The sequence below is a fragment of the Hemiscyllium ocellatum genome, chromosome 5 (assembly GCF_020745735.1).
Source record: "Hemiscyllium ocellatum isolate sHemOce1 chromosome 5, sHemOce1.pat.X.cur, whole genome shotgun sequence".
NCBI classification, from domain to species: domain Eukaryota; kingdom Metazoa; phylum Chordata; class Chondrichthyes; order Orectolobiformes; family Hemiscylliidae; genus Hemiscyllium; species Hemiscyllium ocellatum.
Window position 1 is genome coordinate 81880815 of NC_083405.1, and position 22840 is coordinate 81903654.

The 22840-nt window shown below is 41.1% G+C and overlaps 1 protein-coding gene across 1 annotated transcript in view; it reads left to right on the forward strand.

The window, feature by feature from the left end:
• Window positions 1-22840, forward strand: part of LOC132816205 (V-type proton ATPase 116 kDa subunit a 1-like) — a 138521-nt gene that overhangs the window by 37199 nt on the left and 78482 nt on the right. Inside the window, exon 10 of the mRNA XM_060825698.1 lies at window positions 3220-3370. Coding sequence (XP_060681681.1) covers window positions 3220-3370 — 151 coding nt within the window. The remainder of the gene's footprint in view (window positions 1-3219; window positions 3371-22840) is intronic.

The following is a 22840-nucleotide window of genomic DNA, read 5'->3' on the forward strand; positions in this document are numbered from 1 at the left end:
GGCATCACAGCGATGCCAACAAGGTGGGCCAAATGGCAAGAGACATGATTCTGATGTTGATTGGTCCTGCATAGGCAGTGACAGAGGAGCATCGGCTGGTTAGGTCCGGTGTAGAGAGCAGTGAGGTGGTGGAGGAGGGATGGTGGCACAGGCGACATTGATGAGTCGGCTTAGGGCTCATGGAGGAGGCGATGGAATGTAAATAGATTCTCTGTAAGCTCTACCTTTTTTATGTATTCTTAAACTATTCAAAATTATGCCGGATCATGGCGACAGTTGAAAGCTTTTCACTGTATTTTTCACCGTAAGATAGGTGTAATGATAATATCATTCATCATCAAGATGTACAACCGCATTTTATGTCCTTTTCCTGCTATTTCTGTGTGGTGCTACTTCAGTGGTTTCAGTGGAAGCAGAGGCAGAAACAGACTGCTGACTTCCATGTCCTTATACTTCCAGGTTCATCACTGACTTCTTTTAGATGGTGGAGCCTATGAGAAGCCCACCAAGGCTGGTCCTTGTGCTGTTATGGAAGGCAGCATTTAGGAGAGCAACAGATGACAAGTGAAAATATCTTTGTGGAGTCCCCACTTTTAAGTGCCTATTCACTGTATTCCATTACATGTTCCACTTGAACTTCTTTTCTCATATAATGGCAGGAGAATCGACGTTTCGGGCATGAGCCTTTCTTCAGGAATGAAGAAGGGCTCATGCCGGAAACGTCGATTCTCCTGTTCCTTGGATGCTGCCTGACCTGAGCTTTTCCAGCAACACATTTTCAGCTCTGATCTCCAGCATCTGCAGTCCTCACTTTCTCCTTTCTCATAAATGAGTTACCAAAGGACTTTGCCGCACACCAGTGGAGTGCTAAGTGGACATATTTGGATGTCATAAATCCTATTTAAGGTGACATTCAGAATCTGCATACAACTCATGTTCCATGCTGGTGGCTACTCTTTCTGTTGATGAGGGCACCATCAAGAATGCTGCCAACATAATCCTACTCATTCTGGATCAGTGGTGCTGGAAGAGCACAGCAGTTCAGGCAGATGCTGCCTGAACTGCTGTGCTCTTCCAGCACCACTGATCCAGAATCCGGTTTCCAGCATCTGCAGTCATTGTTTTTACCTCATAATCCTACTCATGGCTACTGCATCATCTCCAATCTCTCTGTAAGCATGCACAGTATAGTTGATACATTTACAAATAAATCACACATCTTTTGCTGCTGCATCAAAGGTCTCCTCTTTGTCAACAAGAACCCAAGCTTTAGCATTGTATCCAGTCTGAACACGATTTGGAGATGCCGGTGTTGGACTGGGGTGTACAAAGTTAAAAATCACACAACACCAGGTTATAGTCCAACAGGTTTAATTGAAAGCATGCTAGCTTTCGGAGCGACGCTCCTTTATCAGGTGAAAATGATGAAGGAGCGTCGCTCCGAAAGCTAGTGTGCTTCCAATTAAACCTGTTGGACTATAACCTGGTGTTGTGTGATTTTAACAGTCTGAACACAGCGTGGAGCACCCTGCAGCTTCCTATATGGACTCTTGCTGTCCCTGTCTCCATCATCTGCTCTTGCTCACTAGTGATGCGAGAGTCACCAGGTCATCCAAATACCTATCTTAGTAATCCCAACAAATTGTGAGTATCCGAGATGTCTATACAAACTTACGTGACGCCTCATTCTTAGAATTTGTGATATCCCCTGAGGAGTCCCAATATACTTTTATATGAATTCCTGTGAGAAGTGTATGTTCTGAAGAAGGGTCACTGGACCTGAAACATTAACTCTGATTTATTTCTACAGATGCTGCCAGACCTGCTGAAATGCTCCAACAATTTCTGTTTTTATTTCAGATTCCCAGCATCCACAATTCCCTCAGGTTTTTTTTTGTCCCACAGAATGTGTGCTGGTCCTGTGCGAGAATGAGGACAAGAATGAGAACTGTCAAGGACAGATTGTTTTAACTTTTCATTATGCAAATGATTATACTGTCTGCTGACATTAGTGTTGTCTGTCGTGTGGCTATCTAATATTTAATTCTGTCATCAGGTAGCTTACAGGGCTACATTAACTCCTCTCCATAGTTAGTGAAATAAAGAATCCACTTACCTCCAGGTTCCCTTTCCTTTTCTGCTGTCAGTGTTGAGACAAGTGGAGTTCACCTCCAGTTCTCTGCCTCTTTTTGGTGTTCTGTGTTCTTTTCTCCTCTAAGGACAGTAAAAGAGTTATGAGTGAGAGGAATGGATCATCTTTAAAAGTTGAATGGACAATATTTATTGAAGGTGGCCATGAGGGTCAGGTGTGACATTTCTTTAAAATGAGGTTTTTTAAAAATTCAATCATGGGCATCACTTTGGCCAGCATTTATTGTCAATTTCTACTTGCTCTTGAGAAGGTAGTGGTGAACTGCCCTCTTGAACCGCTGCTGACCATGTGCTGTAGTTAAACCCACAATGCCCTTAGGGAGGGAATTCCCTTTGGGAGCAAGTGGTGGGTCACATTTACTACAGGATTTCAGAAAATTGTGGATGAATATGGAGTAGGAAACTATTGAGAACTTAATCCAGATAAAGTGCATGATATTTCCATTTTTATTCAACCATTTAATCTACAAAATCAACTTATGCTTTACCATAATCAAACATGTGTGCTAATGCACTGGAACAGACATTGATACCACTGATATTATTGTTGCATTAGTAGTGGATGAATAAATGGTGACATGAAAATGTACAAGTACAAGAGAGCAGTGGGTACACCTAGAAGTTAAACTAACGTAAGAATTGTGGTTTACATTGATTCATGCAAGTCATCATGTCCATCAATATACTAATTGATTAGAAACCAGGAGCTGAGATGTAATTTCAGCGGTTAAGTTAAACAGCATTGATAGATGCATTCCAATTCCTTCCAGGTTTCCATGTCTTGACAGTAATCACTGCACTCCATCCCAACACTCCCACCACATCATCATGTTAATATATATTGTACATGTTTGATAAGTATTTTTCCACAACCACATTGTTGTGGATCAGATCTCATGTTTCAGATGACATGCAAGCTCTTTCAAACCTAACATGATCAAAATGTAATCAAAATAGATGGTAAATTAATATTGTAACAGTGGAATTCCTCAGTTATCTGCATTAGAATTCAAGCCGTTAGTGAGATTTATTGACAACACCAGTGGCAACATTTTTCTGTTGGTTTAGGTTCGGAATGGTTCCACCATGCCTCCTATTTTGAACAGGATAGAGACAAACCAAACTCCTCCAACATTTAATAAGACAAACACATTTACTGTGGGGTTTCAGAACATCGTTGATGCATATGGAGTAGGAAACTATCGAGAAGTCAATCCAGGTAAAGTGCTTAATATTTCTGCTTTTATTCAGCCATTTAATCTATTAAATCTAGTTGTGCTTTAGCAAAAGTCAAACCTGTTATGCAGCTTTAAACACATTATCTCATGTTAATGCATTGGAACAAGACTGATGCCACTGACCTCAATGCTGCATGCCCATTGTTGCTATCTCCTGTTTGTCACACTGCTCAATAACTCATTCTCCACTTCATTTGTGGTGTTCCTCATCACCCAAATTGCTGCTCCCCTTGCCACCCTGCTTGCCATTTTACTCACTGACTAGCTTGCCACTTTGCTCAGGAAGCACAAAATGAATGCAGCAGTCGATGAGGCAGGCCAAATGTTGGGAGCAGGATGCTGAGAGGTTTAACAAGGGGGGGGGGGGGGCACGTGGAAGGTTAGCAGTGTGGCAAGGAAGACAGCAAGTGTGGCAATGAGAGATTGGGTATGGGGCAGTGACCAACAACAGTCCAAAAACCTTGTTCTTTAATGCAGGAATCTGCCGATGACATCACAGGTATTGTAACAGCAGTAGTAGCAAACATAGCCATTACTAAGTAGTTTGAAAAATACCATGGGCTGAATCGTATCATAAATCAGCTAAAAATCAATTTTTGTGAATCATGGCAGGTTTCTCCCCATGAGCAAGTTTCCTCATGCTATCTTCCCAAACCCTCCTCATTACCTATGTACCATGACCCTATGGTTCTCTGCTTATTGCATTTTCCCACCTACCATAGATGGAAATAGTTGCCACAGCCAGAACCTCCCAGCATTCCTGCCACTGGCACCATCTTTAACCCAATTGTACACCTAATCAAGTACTGGCATTTTGCAACTGCCCTCCACCAATCCTGTCAATTGTCCCAGGCATGTCAAGCAGAGCGAAAACAGTATGTCATTCTGCTGACAGGGGTCCCCGTCAGCAGAATAATGGGGGCATGTGTGCAGTCACTGCTTATGGAATGTGCCCTGAAATTGTTGATGGTGTGCTGGAGGAGCAAGCAATGATCTGGAGTCATTAGGTTACTGCTCTGTCCTTCAAATCAGGAATCGTTACCATCTAGTTTCTATGCAGGACATGAGAGAATGGGAAGTCGCATTGCAATGCGGTAAGATGATAGCATATCAAGGGTATTCATTCAAGCAATTACTGTTCTCACAGCTCACAAGTGAAATCTCATTTCACTGTTCAACATTTGGTTCAAAACTGGACATTTGTTCTCAATGTTGAGATGCTCTTCATTAGCCATCTCACAATTTCTTCCCATCACTCATGTCGTTCAGCATGTGTTTAAGTCTAGCTAAACAATGATAATGTTGGAATTTCTATTCAATAATATAGTTTGGCTGTCATCTTTTCATAAGCAAATCATTGAAGACAATGTAAAGCTGTCACATACTGTGATCCAAATCCACTATCCATCAGTTTAACCTCCAATCCTAAGAGTTGGAGTCAACCTGATGCAACAATATTATTTTCAAACTGTTGAGACATTAATACCTCAATTATTGAATAATGCTTGTCTTTAACTTCATTGATTCAAAGCTGCTGTATTCTGCCACTTCCAAGTATGCCTATGGATATCATCTGATTAATGTCAACACAACATGTCCGCCCTGTAATAAATAGCTACAATCTCAGTCTCACCTAAGATTTCTCTGAAATAAGTTGATGTCTTTAAAATTATAACTGGGTTGAACAGAATAGTTGTGAACGTATTTCCACTTGTGAAACGTCCAAAACAAGGGGTCATACACATAGGATAATTACTCATAAAAGAATTGAAAAATAAAGAGAAACTTTTTTTTTACACACAGACTGATTAGTCATTGAGTCATAGAGATGTACAGCATGGAAACAAATCGTTCAGTCCAACTTGTCTATGCGACCATATCCCTCTGAAACCTTCCTATCCAGATACCTTTTAAATGTTGTTATTGTATCAACCTCCACCACTTCCTCTGGCAGCTCATTCCATACACACATCACCCTCAGCTTGAAAAAGTTGCCCCTTAGGTCCCTTTTAAATCTTTCCCCTCTCACCTTAAACTAGTTTTGGACTCCACCACTCTGGGGAAAAGACCTTATCTATTTACCCCATTTATTCCCCTCATGATTTTATAAACCTCTATAAAGTCACCTGTCAGCCTCTGACACTACAGGGAAAACAGCCCCAGCCTTGTAAGGCTCTCCCTAAAGCTCAAACCTTCCAACCCTGGCAACATCTTTGTGCATCTTTCCTGAACCTTTCAAGTTTCACAGCATCCTTCCCATAGGAGGGAGACCAGAATTGCACACAAAATTCCAAAATTGGCCTAATCCATGTCCTGTACAGCTGCAAGATGACCTCTAAATGCTTGTAGCAATGCACTGACCAATAAGGCAAGCAAACCTTCTTCACTATCCTCTCCACCTGTGACTGCACTTTCAAGGAACTATGAATCTGCACTCCAATATCTTTGTTCAGCAACATTTCCCAGCACCTTACCATTAAGTGTATAAGTTCTGTCCTGATTTGCCTTTCCAAAATGCAGCATCTCACATTTATCTAAATTAAACTCCATGTTCTACTCTTCAGCCCATTGGGCCATCTGATCAAGGTCCCATTGTACTCTAAGGTAATCTTCTTGGCTGTCCACTACACTGGAAATTTTGATGTCATCTGTAAACTTACTAACCATACATTCTGTGTTCACATTCAAAATTTAAGTGACGAAACGCAGTGGACCCAGCACTGATCCTTGTGGCACATTCCTGGTGACAGGCCTCCAGTCTGAAAAGCAACCCTCCACCAACACCCTCTGTCTCTACCTTTGAGCCAGTTCTGTATCCAAATGGCTAGTTCTCCCGTATTCCATGTGACCTAACCTTGCTAACCAGTCTACCATGAGGAACAATGTTGAACGCCTTACTGAAGTCCATGTAGATCACATCCACCACTCTGCCCTCCTTAATCCTTTTTGTCACTTCTTCAAAAAACTCACTTAAGTTAGTAATGTGAAACTCACTACCTCAGGAAGTGGTTGAAGCAAGTAGGTGTTTTGAAAGTAAATGAGACAAATACATGAAAGACAAGAAAATGGACGTATTCACTAAATGGCTGAGCTAGATAGAATGGGAAGAGAGGTCATTAAGGAGAAACACCAACACAGATTCACTGCGCCAAATGGTCTATAAATTCCATATAAGCAATAGTTGGGACTGCTGCCCATATTAGGTTCTCCTCTAATATAGGGGAGCCCGAGCCAAGTTCCTTATCTGAATCAAATTGTTTGTTAATAAAGCAATTAGTTGGGCTTTTAATTTAGGTTAATTGATTATATCTATCAAGTCAGATAATTAAAGGGAGGAACAAATGGTACATTCATGTGGAAGAAGCTGAAAAACTTGGTAGTCAATAAACCTATCTACAAAGAAAGCTGTTTTGGTTGCTGACATAACAATTGGCTTGGGACAAATTGACATTGGTTGCGGAGAATGGTTGCCGAAAGACAAAGGTTGGAAACAAAGAGAACGTTTCAGACAGAGGATTATGATTGGAATTTATTTTGAAGAGGATTAGCTGAAAGCAAGTGCAAGGTGTCAGGATATGATATTAACCCACCCTCCCTCCCCTCTACTTACTCTGCTTTGTGAAGCAGGTCCTTATAATGAATGGAGAACTGAAGTAGATATGTGGACAAAGATTATGTCTTTCTCACAAAAACAGAAAGTATAACTTTAACACTCAGTAGCAAGATCAGGTGTAATGTGAAATCTCAGAACTATATTTATTTGCTTATGATCAAACCCTTTGCTCATTTAAAGAAAGAAATGGGAATACAAAACATTGTATTATATGGAATATGAAAATAACATTATCACCGATGGTGATATTCGATTTACGTTTAGGTTTAAGCTTTATTGTCATGTGTACTCAAGTGCAGGAGTACAGGAGTATAGTGAAACATTTACAAAATCGCCATTCCTGGCACCATCTTAGGTACAAAGGTATTCTGGTAAAAAAAACCTTAGGTACAAAATTAGAAAAATAATGAAATAAGTTAAAAAGTTCAATACTGCAGTTCTTCTTAATATAAAGTAGAAAAATGAAGAAATAACAAGTTAACCATTACAGTCCTTTCTTAAGCCATTGGCCTGCAGACGCCCTGCAGACAGGCACTGAGCTGTCCTCATGAGAGCTCAGTCTCCCTGTGCTGGGCACACTTCCACTTGCGCTGGGTGAAGTCCGGCCCAGGTTCACTTTGCTACTGACAGCCATTTGGACTCACCAGGCTTATTATAAAGTAAGATATAGAGAAAGTACATTTTGTTTAATTTACATTAGTTTTGCTCAGGGATTGTTTAAATATATACAACCGTTTTAAAGCAAAGAGGAGCACCATTAATCCAGCAAGTAGTTAATCAGAAGATTATACTTAATTGAATTATTACTTGACTGCTGGGAAATGGTAGGGCTGTTCTGTGAAAGGAGTTGTAAAACTAAGTAGTTAATAAATTTTAATGGATGTCTTCGTTTCTATATCACTAAGTGGTTTGAATCTAAATTCAAGTAGGTCAGAGTTCCACCTTACCAACTTCTATGTTTCTAGGCCTCCTCTAATTTGTGGTGCTTGCCTTGCACATTAGCTGGAGTTCCAATGTAAATCTGCTAAAAGTGCCAAAAGAGCATTTTGGCCAATGAATTGTTTTCTCAATTCAATGCTCAAATAATCTGTTGAGTCAAGCAATATTGTAGTTTACTGCAGTAGTATGCAATCAGTCTAATCTAACCAACGGTTTTCATACTCATACATAGAATCCGTAGAATCCCTACAGTGTGGAACCAGGCCCTTCAGCCCAACAAGTTCACACCAACCCTCTGAAGAGTATCCCACCCAAACCTATTCCCCTACCCTATCACTGTACATTTACCCCTGACCAACGCACCTAACCTACACACCCCTGAACACTATGCACAACACGGCCAATTCACCTAACCTACGCATCTTTGAACTCAGGGAGGAAACCGGAGCACCCAGAGGAAAGCCACGCAGACAGAGGGTGAATGTGCAAACTCCACATAGACAGTCACCCAAGGCCGGAATCGAACCCAGGTCCCTGGTGCTGTGAGGCAGCAGTGCTAACCACTGAGCCACCGTGCCACCACCAAAGTATCTCTGCTCAAGTGTCTCTGTTCCAGTTCATGATATCTAATCTGAGTTTAACTTTAATTTTCCAGTCCTTTGATTCTTCAAACTACTGCTCTGTCACTGATTTAAAATTTAAGATGCTTTGGTGCAATCTTCCCTGTTCAATTTCAAACCATCCTTTAACACGGTATCTCCTTGACACACTTTTGCCAAAGAATTCTTGGGTTTGGGTTGATTTTTCCCAATTACATGCTATTTCACTGTATCTCCTGGTATCTGTGATTTCAAAGACATGATCCTTGTCTAATACATATTTTACTTACTTATCATCTTGGGCTCGAGCTGTTGTGAAGAACATATGATTCCTTATTTCAGAGGCTATTCTGAGATCTTTATATTCCACAACCCATCATCAGTTCTGAGGGTGAGGCTGTGAGATAATATAAGGTATTATTAAACAGGATGGAATTGCATCCTGTACTCTTTCTTTCTTGAACTATTTTATTTGCAAATTGTAACAGTTGTTGAAGCTTTCCTACTGGATTGTGAGTACTTTGGAAACAAAGTTGTGATTTTGGATTCAAAACCTCTGTTACTTTTGTGAACTGGCTAAATTCTGCTTGAGTGGGACATGATTAGATTTTGATTAGATTCCCCTACAGTATGGAAACAGGCCCTTCAGCCCAACAAGTCCACACTGACCCTCCGAAGAGTAACCCACCCCCCATCCTATATTTACCCCTGACTAATGCACCTAACACTATTTGGCATGGCCAATTCACCTGACCCGTACATCTTTGGATTGTGGGAGGAAACCGGAGCACCCGGAGAAGACCCACGCAGACACTGGGAGAATGTGCAAACTCCACACAGACATGCGCCCGAGGCAGGAATCGAACCCGGGCTGCAGTGCTAACCATTGTGCCACCATGCCGCCCCTGTTGTGCTATTAGCTGTTACTTAGACTTTATGCTCCAGTCTTCAACATTAAAAATGTTTACCCTATACTTTATTGGAAATATAAGTTTATAAAGGCATGGCAAAAGCAATGGGACATCTGGGGTTTTATTAAATAATAGAGAAAGCAGTCTACCTCCTAAAACAAAAGGAACAAAATGGAGGACCATTAGGAAAAGGACACAGATGCTCAGGGTCGCTAGCAGTGGCAGTGGCAACAAAGCTCCTCCAGTGATCAGAGATGGTGGCAATGGCAGTGAATTCTTCAAGATGGCAGCATTGGCAAGGCGGCATCTCAGGAGGGTGGCCAGAGTGGGACTTAATGCTGCAGCGGTACCCAGGAGTCTTGGTTGCAGTAATGTTATAAACAATGCCAGACCCTCTCAAAACATTTCAAGAAGGTAGCCCAGACCCTAATGTTTTTAGTTGTTTTAGGCAGATATTCCAGGAATGATGCAGCTGGTCAAATCACTTGACTTCAAATAAAACAGAATTTATTTACACACCACTGAATGAAACACAAGCAAAAGAAAACAGAATTTAGAGTAACACCGATTCGAAAACTCAACTGACACAATATCCCTGCAACATTACAAAAGAGTTGTTCCAATTTCCTGCAGCATCCCCACAAACACACCCCTTGTCAAAAAAGGTAAATTCAAACAAAGGTTCTTATAGGAAAGATGTTAAAGAGGGAGAGTCGGCCAGAAACATCTGTCGAATCAGGGAACCTTTCTTCCCAGCAGCTTTCTTTAACCAGCAGCTTCGACCAGACTGCTTGCTAAAACCCAAACCAAACCAGGAAAAACCCCGGAACTGAGAGAACTGACCATTCTCCTTTCATTGTACAAGTGTTTTTAAAAAAACCTGAATCCATTTCCCTGATTATTGCCTTAGGCAGTATTGGTTAGCAATTAGTAAAGCCCCTATTCCCAGAGAAATCAGAGCAGCAGCATCACACCTCCTGCCCTTAAAAAAAGAGAATCATAAATATCCAAAGATGACTTCATTTAAAAACCCCTCAACCTTATACTGTCAATGCACTACAACACATATGCATTATATTGACTATAACCATGCAAACATGCACTACTACATTTTATTTCAGTTCATTTGCTCCTGCCCTAGAACGCTTCTGTTTCTCATTCAAATCTCGACAATGCATCAATATCACATTTTCTCGTCCTGCCACATGCACACTTTTCAAATTGAATGGTTGTAATAACAAGCACCATCTAAAGAGTCTGGAATTTTTGTCCTTAAATTTCTCCAAAAGCTTCAATGGGTTATAATCAGTATATATGATTGTCTCAGATACGTTACTGATAACATAAACATTGAAATGTTGTAATGCCAACACCAAGCTCAAAGTCTCTTTCTCAACTGTTGAATATTTCTGTTGATGAATGTTCAATTTCCTGGAGTAATACCAGATAGGTGTTTCTATCTTTTTGTCATCTTCCTGTAAGAGCACAGCCACCTTGAATGGCTTTGTTTAATTAGGTATGGCTAATACCAGGACAGTGGTTATTCAGGCTTTCAAATGCCTTCTGACCGTCTGCTGTCCACCGAAACTTCTTGCCTTTCCTTAGTAATGCAGTGAATGGAGCAGCCACACTGCTAAAATTTGGTATGAAATTTCGATAAAATCCCCTCGATCCCAGGAGTTGTTGTACTGCTCTTCTTTGATGGTATGGGAAATTCCCCAATTGCCCTTGTTTTTCCATCCCGTGGGGCCATTTGTCCGTGTCCAGAAACATGGCCCAGGAAGGTGACTTGGGCTTTGGCAAATGCACTTTCAGCCAGGTTTCTCATTAAGACTGACTTCCAAAGTCGGATTGAATAATTCTGATCAATGCAATAAATGTTCCTTCCATGTGTGAGTAAAAATCACCAGGTCATCGATGTAAACAACACAAGTGGGTAATCCAGAAATGACTTTATTGATTAGTCTTTGAAATGTGGCTGGCACATTTTCATACCAAATAGCATAACTTTAAATTGATGCAGTCCATTCAGCATTACAAAAGCCGAAATTGTTATTGCTCTTTCAGAGAAAGGTACCTACTAGTATCCTCTGAGCAAGTCCAACTTAGAAATATAAGTTGCTTGTCCCAACTTTTCAATACAGTCTTCCAAATGTGAAATCAGATATGAATCAGACTTTATAACTACATTCACTTTGCAAAAACTGTTGGTACCATTTGGTTTTGGCACCATTACTATGGGTGAGCTCCAGTCACTACAACTCACTTTGATCATGTCATCTTGGAGCATGCATTCAATCTCCCTTTGAACCTGTGCCAACTTTAGAGGGTTAAGCCTATAAGGATCTTGTTTAATTGGAACAGCTTTTCCTATATCTACATCATGCATAATTAGGTTAGGACGTCCCAGCTTATTTCCACATATCTCCCCTTGTGATAATAATAATTCTTTCAGGTCATTTTGATTTTCCTCTGGAAGTAACTCAATATTTATCGGGTCCAAATTTAATTGGAGGAATGTCCAGTTCAGAATCCTCTGAACTTGGTTCTTCACTGTGTTGTAACCAATAACACAGTCTCCTTTTGCTTTCCCTCCCGGTCAAAATACCTTTTGATCATATTCACATGACATACACGATTTTTTTCTGTCTGGAGTCTTTATTAAATAGTTCACCTCACTCAATTTCCTTTCAACTTGATAAGGTCCACTAGACCTTGCTTTTAAAGGTTCGCCTATTACTGGAAGTAACACTAACACTTTACCTCCAATTGGAAAACTGTAAGTTTTTGATTTCTTGTCTGCCTCCTGTTTCATTGTATGCTGTGATATGTTTAAGTGTTGTCCAACCAACCACACCCCTGCTGTATTTAATTGTCCCCTAAAATTTGACATATAGTCCAAATATGTAGACTCCTGAATTCTGACTCAGCAATTTCTCCTGAAATCAATTTTAGTGGCCCTCTCATGACGTGCACAAAAAATAATTCGAATAGACTGAATTTGGTCGATTCATTTGGTTGCATCTCTGATGGCAAAAAGTACAAACAGAATTCCCTTACTCCAATTATCTGGTTAGTCCTGATTATAAGCCCATAACGTGGTCTTTATTATCTGATGGCACTGTTCTAGAGCTCCTGCGATTCTGGATGGGAAGCAGTGGATTTGAATTATTTTATTCCTAAGCTGTCCATAACTTCCTTGAATAATTTTGATATAAAATTTGACCCTTGAACCACTGTGGGTGGTTCATATCTAGTGAAAAGATTGTGTAACTCTTCTACAATCCTTTTAGCTGTGATATTGTATAATAGAATGGCCTCTGGAAATCTCATGGACACATTCATTATTGTTAACAAATAATGATTCCCACTTTTTCTTTTAGGTAGGTTTCCTATGCAATCAATTAAGACTCTTTAAAAGTTTCCTCAAATGCAGTTATAGGTATTAAAGGTGCAGGCTTCATTACTGCCAGTGGTTTTCCAATTGCCTGACATGTATAATATATCTGGCAACATTCAACTACATTCTTGTACAGTCCAGACAAGTGACCTCCAACTAATCCCCCCAACACCTCCTTTCTATAACCCACTGGCAATATGTCTTGCTGGACCTCTCACTATTCCTCATCTGCCTGAGTATGTGATGGTTTCCACTTCCTCATTAAGACATCATTTTTGAGATAATAGCACTCAAGGATACATTCATGCCTTTTGATACAGTTGCTTTAGTTTTTCATCTTTCCTCTGTAACTCAGTTAATTTATGTGAACTAAAGATATCTACTTTGTCATCCATCTGCTCCTGGTTTGTCTCAACTGTTTGATCAGACAGGGTCTCTGATAATTCCACTTCAAATTTCTTATCTGTACTCTTTGATCTCTCCTGTTTCAATTGATGACTTGTTGACCTTGTTACCACACAATTAAATCGGAACCTTTGCCTTTTACAATCCCTCTTGAAAAAAAGGACAACACAACCATGTTAAACGAGCAGCATTGTCACAGTAGACCCAGAGCAGGTTCTCTTGGTATGCCCAGAGCAGGGATTCATACTGTCATTGAGTTGGCAGCGGGGCAAATGTTAGTTCAGCATAGGAATCAGTGACAGCAGTGAGGTGGGCCCAGTGGTGAAGAGATGGCACCTAAAAAGTGGTGACTTCTACAATGGTGGGTCCAGCACAGACTGTGGCAAGGTGTCGGAGGATGGATGGTGGCACAGCTGTCGTGGCGCTAACCAAACCTCCTATGTTCACATCCAACTGATTCATATAAATAACAGAAAACAGTGGACCCAGCACTGGTCCTTGTGCCACAGCCCTGGTCATAGGCCTCCAGTCTGAAAAGCAACCCTCCAACACCACCCTCTGTCTTCTACCTTTGAGCCAGTTCTGTCTCCAAATGGCTAGTTCTCCCTGTATTCCATGTGATCTAACCTTGCTAACCAATCAACAATGCAGAGTCTTGTCAAACGCATTACTGAAGTCCATATAGATCACGTGCACAGCTCTTTTCATCAGTCCTCTTCGTGACATCTTCAAAAAACTCAATTAAGTGAGTAATGTGAAACTCACTACCTCAGGAAGTGGTTGAAGCAAGTAGCTTAGATGTTTTGAAAGTAATTTAGACAAATACAGGAGAGACAAGAAAATAGAAATATTCACTGAAAGGCTGAGCTGAATAGAATGGGAAGAGAGTCATTAAGGAGAAATACCAGGAGAGATTCATTGTGCCAAATGGTCTATAAATCCTGTATAAGCAATAGTTGGAACTGATGCCTATATTAGATTCTCCTCTTTAGAGAGCCTGGGACAAGTTCCTTATCTGAATCAAATTGTTTGTTAATTAAGCAATCAGTAAGGCTGATTAGGGTTAATTGATTATATCCGTCAAGTCAAATAATTAAAGGGAGGTACAAGTGGTACATGTATGTGGAAGGAGCTGGAAAACCGAGTAATCAACGAACCCGATCTACAAAAAAGCTGTTTTAGTTTCTGACTCAGGCAGAAAGCTGGAAGAACACAGCAAGTCAGGCAGCATCAGGAGGTGGAGAAGTCAACATTTCAGGTGTAAACCTTTTTTGGTTTCTAACCAAGTTTGTCTCTCTCTTGGTTTCTGACTCAGCAATTGGCTTGGGAGCGAATTGACATTGGTTGAAAAGAATGGTTACATAGAACATAGAAAAGTACAACACAGAACAGGCCGTTTGGCCCACAATGTTGTGCCGAGGTTTAATCCTAATGTAAAACATAATAACTTAACCTACACACCCCTCAACTCACTGCTCTCCATGTGCCTGTCCAGCAGTCGCTTAAATGTCCCTAATGATTCTGCTTCTACCACCACAGCTGGCAACGCATTCCATTCACAACTCTCTGCATAAACAACCTACCTCTGACATCTCCTCTATACTTTACCCCTAATATCTTAAAACTATGACTCCTCATATCCGACAATCCTGCCCTGGGGAAAAGTCTCTGGCTATTGATACTATCTATTCTTCTCATTATTTTGTATACCTCGATCAGGTTGCTTCTTTTCCTCCTTCTCTCCAGAGAGAAAAATCCGAGCTTTTTCACCCTTTCTTCATAAGGCAAGCTCTCCAATTCCAGGCAGCAACCTGGTAAATCTTCTATGCACCCTTTCCAAAGCCTCTGTATCTTTCCTATAGTAGGGCGACCAGAACTGGACACAATATTCCACCATCTCACCAGGGACTTGTAGAGCTGCAGCAAAACCTCGCGGCTCTTAAACTCGATCCCCCTGTTAATGAAAGCCAAAATACCATATGCTTTCTTAACAACTCTATCTACTTAGGTGGCAACTTTGAGGATCTATGTACTTGAACACTAAAATCCCTCTGTTCCTCCACACTATCAAGAATCCTGTCTTTAATCCTATGTTCAGCATTCGAGCTCGACCTTCCAAAATGCCATCACTTTGCATTTATCCAAGTTGAACCCAATCTGCCATTTCCCAGTCCAGCTCTGCATCCTGTATATGTCACGCTGCAGCCTGCAAAAGCCCTCCTTTGTGTCATCTGCAAATTTACTAACCCACCCTTCAACCTCCTGGTCCAAGTTATTTATGAAAACTACGAAGAGGAGAGGCCCAAGAACAGAGCCCTGCGGGATCCTACACAACACTGACCTCCAGGCAGAATACTTAGAGACAAAGATTGGAAATTAACAAACTTTTTCAGACAAAGGATTGTAATTGGAGTTACTTCGGAGAGGAATGGCTGAAAGCAAGTATAAGGTGTGAAGATATGATATTAACCCACCTTCCCTCCCCCCACATTCTCTGCTTTGTGAAGCAGATCCTTATGATGATTGAAAAAATGAAGTAGATATATGGACACAGGTTATGGCCTTCCCACAAGAAAAAAGGTATGACCTGAACACTCGGTAGCAATATCAGGTATAATGTGAAGTCTCAGAACTATATTTATTTGCTTTATGAACAAACCTTTTGCTTATTTAAAGAAAGAAATGGGAATACGAAACATTGATCATATTATACAGAATATGAAAATAATATAATCACTGGTATTCAATTTGTTTAGATTTAGTTTTATTGTCATATGTACTCAAGTACAGGGATACAGGAGTACAGTATATGGGTGTCCTCATTGTAGTCAGAATACTGGGAAGAAAATATATCAGGACATAGAAAAAGCATGTAAGAAAAGCACTATTACAATGATCATGGAGGACTTCAACATGCAGGTCGACTGGGAAAATCAGGTTCGTACCAAATCTCAAGAAATTCTTTGAAAGTCTATGAGATGGTTCTTTGGAGTGGGTTGTGGTACAGCCCACTAAGGAACAGGCAATTCTGGATTTGGTGATGTGTAATGAGGCAGACTTGATTAGGGAGCTTAAGGTGGAAGCACCCCCAGGGAGCAGTGACCATAATATGATAGAATTCACCCTGGAGTTTAAGAGGGAAAAACTGGAATTAGGTGTAATGTTGTTACAATTGCATAAAGATAATTACAAAGAGCTGGCCAGAGCTGATTAAAAGTGGGGTCTAGCAAAAAAGATGGAGCAGCAATGACAGAAGTTTCTGGGTGTAATTCATGGGGCACAGCAGAAATTCATCCCAAGGAAGAAAACACATACAAAACAGAACACAACTCTATCATGGCTTACAAGGGAAGTCAGGGTCAGCATAAAAGCAGAAAAAATACAATGTGGTAAAGATTAGTGGGAAGCCAAAGGATTGGGAAGCTTTTGAAAATCAGCAAAGGATGACTTAAAAAAAACAATAAGGGGGGGAAAAATGAAATATCAGAGTAAGCTAGTTAGCAATATAGAAAAAATTGCAAGAGTTTTGTTTAGATAACTGAAAGGTAAGAGAGAGGCACAAGTGGACATTGGACCACTGGAAAATGAAGCTGGAGAAGTAGTAAAGGAAGAAGCATAATTACATAATTACAGTTGAGAAAAACAATTCAGCCCATCTTAGTTCATCCATCCAGAAATAGCCTAAAATGTATTTATTCATGAAATGTGGGCAGCTCTTATTGCCCATCCAGTGATAATAACCTACATAAAGGTCTAGGAAAGGCTTATGATTTTGCCTAGAGCCACACCATGCCTGTCAGTGGAATGGTAATGGACAATGCAAATTATTCAACTGAACTCTGCACAACTGTTTGTGTACCTTGTCTCCTCAAAGTAAGTGGTCCACGTATCTGGTGCAGCTAACTTATACTGATATAAGAGCTTGTATTCACCCATAGGCCATTCTCCACACTTTTTTGGATGTGATCCAGTCCTTCCCATGGACCATCTTCTTGAGCTTGTGACAGGGATGGCCAGGACAATGCTGGAGAGCCCAAGCAACACATCAAGGTTAAGCCATGTGGTCAAGATGGCATCTAAGAGGACAGGGAGAATTATCAAGAGGAGAAACATTGAACTATCATGAGGCTAACAGAACTGACCTTCAACATGGCACAAAGGTATTCCTCTGAAATTGGAATATCAGCGATCAAGATAAGATACAGGATCTTGGACCCATAGAGGCATCAAAAAGTTCGATACAGATGGCCATGGATGAACAGATAACTGGGGGGCAGCCTCAGAAAACAGTTCACAGAGAGAGTGCATGAGGCGGGAAGTTTGGCGGATGGCATAGAGGCAAGCAGTTCTCTCATCAAACCTGAAGTGGAGTCAGATTATAATGAAGATTCCTGAAATGATATGCACTTTGTGAATCCAAGGAGCACATTCAGTGTGGGGAGGCCTACTTCTGCTCTGGGAAATAGTGCAAGGATCTCATTGCTAGGAGGCAGAAACTGAAGCAATTAATGCCACCGATTGTACTAGTCCTGGATACCTAGAGCCCCAGGTGATCTGCCACAGATCCTGGATCCCTCAGAAAGTGCCAGTTCACAATTTCTCAGGAGAACCCACACAGCCTAGATACAAGACTGAGAAGCACCTCTCAAGAAAACGCGGGGAAATCACCCCAAGCCTACCATTTTTCCTGACCAATGATGCAAGAAGAGAATTCTATTGATGCAGATTGTAACATTCTAGTATTATGATGTAACTGAAACAGCTAATCACATGACTACTTAGAAAGTGGTCACTGTGCACTATGTGTTCTTGCTGAGTCTCCAGCAGGGAATCATGTAACAGAACCTCCAGCAGCAGATTACAATCATGTGAAGGGGCAGCAAACAGGGCAACTGGAGCAGTTATGCCAGGACCTTCACTAGTAGGTGGCAACACTGAGGGAGGGCAATGAGCAAGACAGCTTGAGCAGATGAATGGATCCTCTCTGGAGGAAAGGCTATCTTTTGAGGGAACAAGGCTTGATAGGGAGATAGATCAAACAAAGGATTTCTTTAATCACATAGAATCAAACCAATGTAACTAGCCATGTTTAACCTAAATTTCCCTTCAGGTTTGTGACGGCCAATTGCCAGTGAAATACATAATCCCTGCTACATGATCTTTGCGTTACATTTCATGTTACATCTGCCTTTAAAATATTCAGGCTCTTTTTGGGAAGAGCACTCCAAAGAAATTCAATTCTCAGAGAAAAGAATACCCCTAATCTCTACTTTAAATGAGCCACTCCTTACTTTAAGACAGTGACTCTTGGTTCCAGAATCTTCCGTAAGATAAACAGCCCTGTTAAGGCTCTTCTTTAATGTTTCTGTCAAACTGCTGTTTATCCCCCAGTTATAAACAACTTTGCTAAACTTAAATTAGGGTATTCACATGGGAATGAGGGCAGAGTTGGCTGGAGTGGGCTGGGAAAGAAGTTTAGCAAAATAAAATGACAGTTGATGAACAAAATCAGACGTCTTTAAAAAACAGTTCATGACTCACAGCAATGAAAAATCCCATTGAGGAAGAAGGAGATCCTAGGAAGGAGATAACATTCTTGGTTAAGCAAGGTCAGGTTAAGGACAGTATCAAATTGACAGAAAAAGACACGTAATGTGGCAAAGGTTAATGGTAAGCCAGAGGACTGGGAAGGTTTTAAAAGCCAACTAAAGATGACCACAAAGTAAATGAAGAGGAAGGAAATAAACCAGAAGGGCAAACTAACAAGCAAGTTAAAACAGACAGCTCAAAATTAATAAAAGGAAAAGAGAGGTAATAGTGAGTCTAGACACCTTAGAGAATGAGGTTGGGGAAATAATAATGTGGAGTAAAAAATGAGGTCTGCAGATGCTGGAGATCACAGCTGCAAATGTGTTGCTGGTCAAAGCACAGCAGGCCAGGCAGCATCTCAGGAATAGAGAATTCGACGTTTCGAGCATGAGCCCTTCATCAGGAATAAGAGAGAGAGAGAGCCAAGCAGGCTAAGATAAAGGGTAGGGAGGAGGGACTAGGGGGAGGGGCGATGGAGGTGGGATAGGTGGAAGGAGGTCAAGGTGAGGGTGATAGGCCGGAGTGGGGTGGGGGCGGAGAGGTCAGGAAGAGGATTGCAGGTTAGGAGGGCGGTGCTGAGTTGAGGGAACCGACTGAGACAAGGTGGGGGGAGGGGAAATGAGGAAACTGGAGAAATCTGAATTCATACCTTGTGGTTGGAGGGTTCCCAGGCGGAAGATGAGGCGCTCCTCCTCCAGCCGTCGTGTTGTTGTGTTCTGCCGGTGGAGGAGTCCAAGGACCTGCATGTCCTCGGTGGAGTGGGAGGGAGAGTTAAAGTGTTGAGCTACGGGGTGATTGGGTTGGTTGGTTCGGGCGGCCCGGAGGTGTTCTCTGAAGCGTTCCGCAAGTAAGCGGCCTGTTTCACCAATATAGAGGAGGCCACATCGGGTGCAGCGGATGCAATAGATGATGTGTGTGGAAGTACAGGTGAACTTGTGGCGGATATGGAAGGATCCCTTGGGGCCTTGGAGGGAAGTGAGTGTGGAGGTGTGGGCGCAAGTTTTACATTTCCTGCGGTTGCAGGGGAAGGTGCCGGGGGTGGAGGTTGGGTTGGTGGGGGGTGTGGATCTGACGAGAGAGTCACGAAGGGAGTGGTCCTTGCGGAACGCTGATAGGGGAGGGGAGACTAGAAATAACAGAAAAGTTGATCAAATGCTTTGCATCAACTTCATAGTAGAGGATACTAACAGCACTCCAATACTAAACAATCAAGGGGGTAAGGTAAGGGAGGAAATAAACACAATAACTATCAATGGAGAAAATATGGTAGGAAAATTAATCGGGCAGAAGGCCAATAATTCCCATGGCCTTAATGAGTTGCATCCTAGGATTTTACAGGAAGTAGCAGCAGAGATAGTGATTGTACTGGTAGTGATCTTCAAAGGATCTTTCAATTCTGGAGAAGTCCCAGAGAACTGGAAAGCTTCAATGTAATACCCTTATTCAAAATGGGACGGAGACAAAACAAAAACAGATAACTATAGGCCAATTAGTTTGACATTTGGTACAAGGAGAATGTTAGAGCCAATTATAAAGGAAATAATTGTAGATTAGTTAGAAACACACAATATAATCAAGCAGAGTCTGCATGGCAACATGAAGGGGAAATCGTTCCTGACAAATGTATTACTTCTTTGAGGAGTTAACAAACAGGGTAGATAAAAGAGACCTAATAAATGCAATAGCTTTTGTCTACCGAAAAGCATTCATTAATGTACTGCATATCAGACTGATGGTAATGCTGTCACTTTAAGAGTTTACTTTGTCCTGGCATTATTTTTTTTTGAAGAGACGTTATAAGGCAGAGATGCTGAGCTAGCTACTGAAGACCATTTGTGTAAACAGTTTGGGAGGCCTTGGAGTTTTTTCTAAACAGCCTGAATGGATGTGGCCTTGTCTCACAGATCAGGATTTCTGAGTAGCATCAGAAATTATTAGGGTCTCAAAAGAGTTGGAAGCTTCAGTGAGTGTCTCTTGGCTGCTACTCTTCCCTGGAATATTTTCTTGATTTTTTTTCTTCTGGATTTGAGAACTGCATATGAGAATCTTTGTCTGAATTTTCCTGTGCTTTTTGCCAAGGGGTGTGTTTAAAGGGCATTACTATATTGGAACGGTTAATTGGTAATAGTTACTGTATCTAATAATCTGTTAAGTTTTCCAATAGGGTTAACTTATTCTGAATTTCATTTATTTTAACTACAGTGTTTTAAAAATTGTGTTTTGTTTAACATCAAGTGATTTGACTAGTTGCATTACATCAGGTACAGACATTTTATATTTGCTTTAAAGTAAGGAAAATTTAGGGTCTAGGCTACCTTAAAATATTTTGAGGGGCTCTGATCTGGTCCATATCAGACTACCTAACAAGACAAGAGCCCATACTGTTGAGGCAATGTACTGGAATGGATAGAGGATTGGTTAATTAATACAAACCAGAGAATTGGAATGAAGGGGCATTTTCAATATGATAACCTGTAACTAGTGGAATGTCACAGGGATCAGTGTTGGGGCCACAGTTATTTATAGGTGAAAGTCAGTACTGCAGGTGCTGGAGATTAGAGTCAGGAGTGTGGTGCTTGAAAAACGCAGCAGATCAAGCAGCATCCGGTGAGCAGGAATCCTGATGAAGGGCTTATGCCCGAAACATCGATTTTCCTGCTCCTCGGATGGTGCGTGACCTGCTGTGCTTTTCCAGCACCACACAGTTATTTATAGTATGCATTAATGGCTTGGATGAGGAAAGTGAATGTGCTATTGTCAAATTTGTGGATGACTCAAAAGTTTGGGAGAAAGTAAGAGGTAAGGATGACACAATGAGTCTGAAGAGCGCTATGGATAAGTTAAGTAAGCAGGCACAAACTTGGTAGATGGACTATAATGTAGGAAAATGTGTGGTTATACATTTTGTCAGGAAGAATAGAAGAACTGAATATTATTTAAATGGGGAAAGACTGCAGAAAAGCACAGCACAGAGGGATTTGGAGGTCCTAGTGCATGAATCACATAAAAAGGCTTCCAAGTTCTGCAAGGAGTAGGGAAGCCAAATGCAATCTTGCCTTTTATTTCAAGGGGGATGGAGTTCTTGCTAAAACTACAGGCAGCACTAGTTAGACTACTTTCTAAGGTAATTGGAAACAGTCCAGAGAAGATTTACTATGTTGATCCCAGGTATGGAGCAACTTTCTTTTGCGGAGAGGTCAAGTAGTTTGGGCTTGTGCTCATTGGAGCTTAGAACAATGAGAGGAGACCTTATGGAAATATAAGATTCTTAAAGGATTGGACAGAATAGATGAGGAAAGGTTGTTTCCCCTAGTGAGAGAGTTTTCTAAAACCAGACAGCATAATGTTAGAGGAAGTTATCACTTATTTAAGCCAGAAATGCAGAGAATGTTTTTTCTGCCAAATAATAATGTATCTGTGGAACCTTTTTACCACAGTGGGCTGTTGAGGCTGGGTTTCTATGTATGTTTAGTGGTAGCCATAATGTGAAGGAGTCTGTGTTGGACTGGGGTGAACAAAGTTAAAAATCACACAACACCAGGTTATAGTCCAACAGGTTTATTTGGAAGCACCGGCTTTCAGAGCACTGCTCCTTCATCATGTGTGATTTTTAACTAAGTATATTTCAGGCAGAGGTACAACAATTAATAATTAAGGGAATCTGGGTTGTGGAATAAAGTAGAAAAGTGGAATGGAGGATTTTTAAATTAGGCTTGACCTCATTCAGCAACAGAATAGACCTGATGATCGGAATGGCTTACATCTACTCCTATGTCTTACGGTCAGATACAAGTGTAGCCTTTTCAACTTTTCATCATAAAACAATCCAGCCATGCACTAGGACCTCCAAATCCCTTTGTGCTGTGCTTTTCTGCAGTCTTTCCCCATTTAAATAATATTCAGTTCTTCTATTCTTCCTGACAAAATGGATAACCACACATTTTCCTATATTATAGTCCATCTACCAAGTTTGTGCCCGCTCACTTAACTTATCC